Source organism: Stegastes partitus, unplaced genomic scaffold, assembly GCF_000690725.1.
Source record: "Stegastes partitus isolate 25-593 unplaced genomic scaffold, Stegastes_partitus-1.0.2 Scaffold497, whole genome shotgun sequence".
In the NCBI taxonomy this organism is placed as follows: Eukaryota; Metazoa; Chordata; class Actinopteri; family Pomacentridae; genus Stegastes; species Stegastes partitus.
The window spans coordinates 30,254-34,188 of record NW_007578228.1 but is presented as its reverse complement, the minus strand read 5'-3'; the positions used below and the strand labels follow the sequence as shown (position 1 = coordinate 34,188).

General features: G+C 44.8%; 1 protein-coding gene across 1 annotated transcript; it reads right to left on the bottom strand.

The window, feature by feature from the left end:
• Positions 1-1,243: 1,243 nt before the first annotated feature.
• On the bottom strand, positions 1,244-3,345 carry pkdc (protein kinase-like domain containing). Its single transcript, XM_008287360.1, has 2 exons — positions 2,956-3,345; positions 1,244-2,013 (listed from the first exon to the last, which is right to left on the bottom strand). The coding sequence occupies exons 1-2, from the start codon at positions 3,324-3,326 to the stop codon at positions 1,422-1,424; spliced, it is 963 nt and encodes a 320-aa protein (XP_008285582.1). The 5' UTR covers positions 3,327-3,345; the 3' UTR covers positions 1,244-1,421.
• Between the last annotated feature and the right edge of the window lie 590 nt (positions 3,346-3,935).

Genomic DNA, 3,935 nt, shown 5'->3' with positions numbered 1-3,935 from the left:
AATCTATTGTTACCTGCCGAGTTAAGCATGAAGTAAGTCAGTTGGACTAAACAGCAGGGGTGGCAGCACTGGATGTCAGCAATAAAGCTTTGACTTTACTTTGCCCTTCTTATGGATTCACATATTTTGCATTGGTCTTAATTCAGGGTTTTCATGTGCTTTACATACTGAGGAAGAAACACCTGCCAGGTACATGTGACAAACACTTAGCTATAAGGTTGATGACACCCACGTCAACCAGCCAACGTGTGACTGCCACAGACAAATACTGACACCGAGTCAAAGCCTGGACACTGCGAAGAAACAACTGCAGAGTGTGAACAGAGAAAACATTAACGAAGCTGAACTTTGAAGAAGAATCCTCAGCGGCAAATATTATTCTTGAACAGATCAAGACGCATCAAACTTCAGGTAAGTCTCTTCTACGCACACTGCAATCAGCAGCAACCTTTAGATGTTTTGTGTCAGTAATCTTTTTCTTTTTTAAGAAAAAAAAAAAAGGATAATTTGTCTTGTATTCTTGTTTGTGGGGAACTATTTAAATTCCACATCGGCAGTTCAGANAACCGGCGACCTTTTTGCTGCGAGGCGAGGGTGCTAACCACCGAGCCACCGTGCAGCCCTAACTTATATGTGCTTTAACTAAATAAAGCAGGCCGCACTTTTATCTTGACTGCACACACAAAATCTTTTAATTGCTACAAAATCCCCCAAAAGTCTGCAAAAAAGTTCACAGGCTTATTGTTGTTAGCCAGACTTTAGCCTGTGGCCCCCCCTGTTGGGCCACCACTTGGCTTTGCCCCTGTTCTGTGACCCATCAGATTGTGATCTGAATTTTTACTGCACTTTATTATTTTATTATGGGTAAAACTATCACTGCATTATCCAAAGTAATGTAAACATAGGGTCGAAGATACTGACTGTATTCTGTTTTTTTTTTTTGTACATTTTCACCATCACCATGGATTATTTGTAAAATGAGACTTAGATTGATGCAAGTGGGCAATTCATCCCTAATTCAATTGAGTGAAGCTGTATTTGCCATCACCATCAAAGCCTGGCAGGACAATATGATAAACTTCACTCATTGTAACGAAGACAATAAGAGAAAAACAAAAAAAGAACAAAACCAATCCTCTGTGATGCTTTGTAATAGGAATAATGGCAAACTAAAACTAAATACAGTTCTTTATAGATGTATATAAATCTCAGTTCTGAGCAGAATAAAGTAAAACAGCCTGAGTTCTTTCCAAAATCTTTTATTTATCCTCAAATTAAATGGTAGACATGGTTACACAGTACACATGAGAGGAGGGGATCTGAACACATTTGTGAGCCTTTTTTTTTTCATATTCATATTTCCAGGTTCAAAAACAATCATCTGTTGTTTGCTTTTATTAATTTATTGTGGATACTAATGATCACTGATTCAGTTTGCACAAGACCTCCTTGGTCAGCTGTTTGCTGTATCGGTTGATCTTCCAGTGTCCAGGCATCCATCCCAGCAGAAAGCGATGAAAATCTGTCCATGCGAATGCAAACATCTCCCGCCACTCTTTCTCGAGGGCATCGAAGTCCACATCCGTTTTCACAGCCAGCTTCAGCTCTGTGAAATAGTAGTCCAGTAGTGCTGGTACCCTCTTTTCACACTCCTTCTCCTCCATGCAGCTTCCCAGGAAGTACACAACATCTTTCATCCCACAGCCTCCACCGACGTACTGAAAGTCCACAGCTGCCACGTCCGACCCACTCTGGGAGAAACAGAAATTAGCTAATTTGGCGTCTCCGTGAACGATGGTCTTGAAGCGACACTCGTTGAGGATCCTGTCGATATCTTCGGCTGCTGCTTTGAGCTCGGCGTCCTCCATGGCCTCCAGCTCGTCAGGCCGGGTCTCCAGGTGCCAGTATGTGCCGACAGGCCACAGGCCCTCTGGTGTCACATCCAGGAAGAGAGCATGGAAGTGGGCAAGCCAGCTCAGGCACGCCCTCATCTCTCTGTCCTTCACGTTGGTTCTACAAAGAAAAACGAGCATTCAGTTTGTCCAGCGTGTTGTGTCTTTATTCTCACATTCATCATGTTTCACTCTTCATCATGCCTGGAGACCTGGAAAACAAAGCCGTGCGCTAAAGCTCCTGCTGTACGAGTTGTGTTCTGTTTTAAAGGCACTCACATCCACATTTAATGAGTTTCAAGGCTTTTTCTAGCGAGAGACCTGAGAAGGAGTTCACTTTCTGTTATCAAGAAAGTACACATGAAATTACATTTGCTGTTATTTTCAATCAAACTGTCTTCAAATTGTGCCGTGTAAAGCAAAACTTTAAAACAGTATTTGAAGCATCTTTATTATTTATACAACCTAAAAGCACCTAAATGATTGAGTAAAATCATTAAAGACCTGCAGGTTCATACAATCATCTGCCTGAATAATGATTTGTTTATGATAATGTGGTTTCTGTAAAAATAAAAGAATAAAAAAAAAAAAAAGTTAAATCATCTGGTTGTGGTTTCCCCTAAAGGCCGCACCAAAGGAAAACCACCGGCGTCAAAAGGATAAGAACAGGGGAAAAGAATAATAATTCATTTTTCACCAGTGCTGCTAATTTGGATTTTATGTATTAAAGCTTATTAGCATTTTTTTTTAATCACATGGCAAGAAATAGCAAAAAAATGCACATTTCTGTCAAATAAGGTTCCACAGACTATTACTTATTAACTATAGATGGGCTGATCATGCTTGCTGTTGTCACCCTCAAAAGAACCCTTCTTAGTAAATATATGTCACCATTTCAAAACTAAGAAATATTTTTTTAAAAACTCCTCCTAATCACTGAAACTCCTCCGTGTGTCTGTGCATCGCAGGCTTCTGTTTCCACATTATACTGAACCAGGATCCTCTGCTGTGTCACTTCATGGAAACACTGTACTTTCAGGAGCTCCATCATCTGTGCTCATACCTTCTCTGATCATAACCCGCCACATCCAGATCCTCCAGCACGATCAGCATCTCGTCGCCATGGGAACAGGCAGCCAGGGAGGCAGGGATCCGACACCTCTGGTTGGTGGAGTAGTTCTGGTACCAGTGTGTCTCCACCTGGTAGGACCTGACTTTGCGTGTGTGGGAGCGATCCGTGTTCCAGCCGCCGGGGTGCTCGGCCTCCTCTGGGAACTTGACATGTTTGACGACCACAGAGGGCCGGTCGCAGCCCTCCAGGTGCAGCCGGATTATCTCCCCATAGCCACTCCACAGCGTCTGGATCTTAGAACCGACTCGCAGAGACGATGCACCACACACCTGCAGGATGAGATCCTGGTACTCCTGCTTCATTTCTAAAGCCTGAACCTGAGAGAAGATGAAGCCCAGTGGAAGTCAAACCCTCCTNTATGTTTTGGACACTCTGGTGAAGAGAGGAGCAGAGCTGTCAACTGATCACCACCTGGTGGTGAGTTGGACCCGATGGCGGGGAAGGCTGCTGGACAGACCTGGTAGACCCAAACGCGTAGTGAGGGTGAGCTGGGAACGTCTGGCAGAGGCCCCTGTCTGTGGGGTTTTCAATCAGAAGGTCACTGGTGCCTGTCGTGGTGGCAACCCCCAAACTGGTGGACGCCAGCAATGAGGAAAGCCGTCAGGCTAAAGAAGGAGACCTTGTGGGCCTGGTTGGCTTTGGGGTCTTCTGAAGCAGCAGGCAGGTACCGGCTGGCCAAAAGGGCTGCAGCTGGGGTCGTCATGGAAGCTAAAACTCAGGTGTGGGAGGAGTTCAGGGAGGCTATGGAGAAGGACTTCCAGTCGGTCTCGAAGAAGCTCTCGCAAACCGTCCGATGCCTCAGAAAGGGGAGGCAGGGATTCGTCGAGGCTGTGTACAGTCAGGGAGGAGAACTGCTGACCCAGACTCGGGATCTCGTCGAGTGGTGGAAGGAGCACTTCGAGTAACTCCTG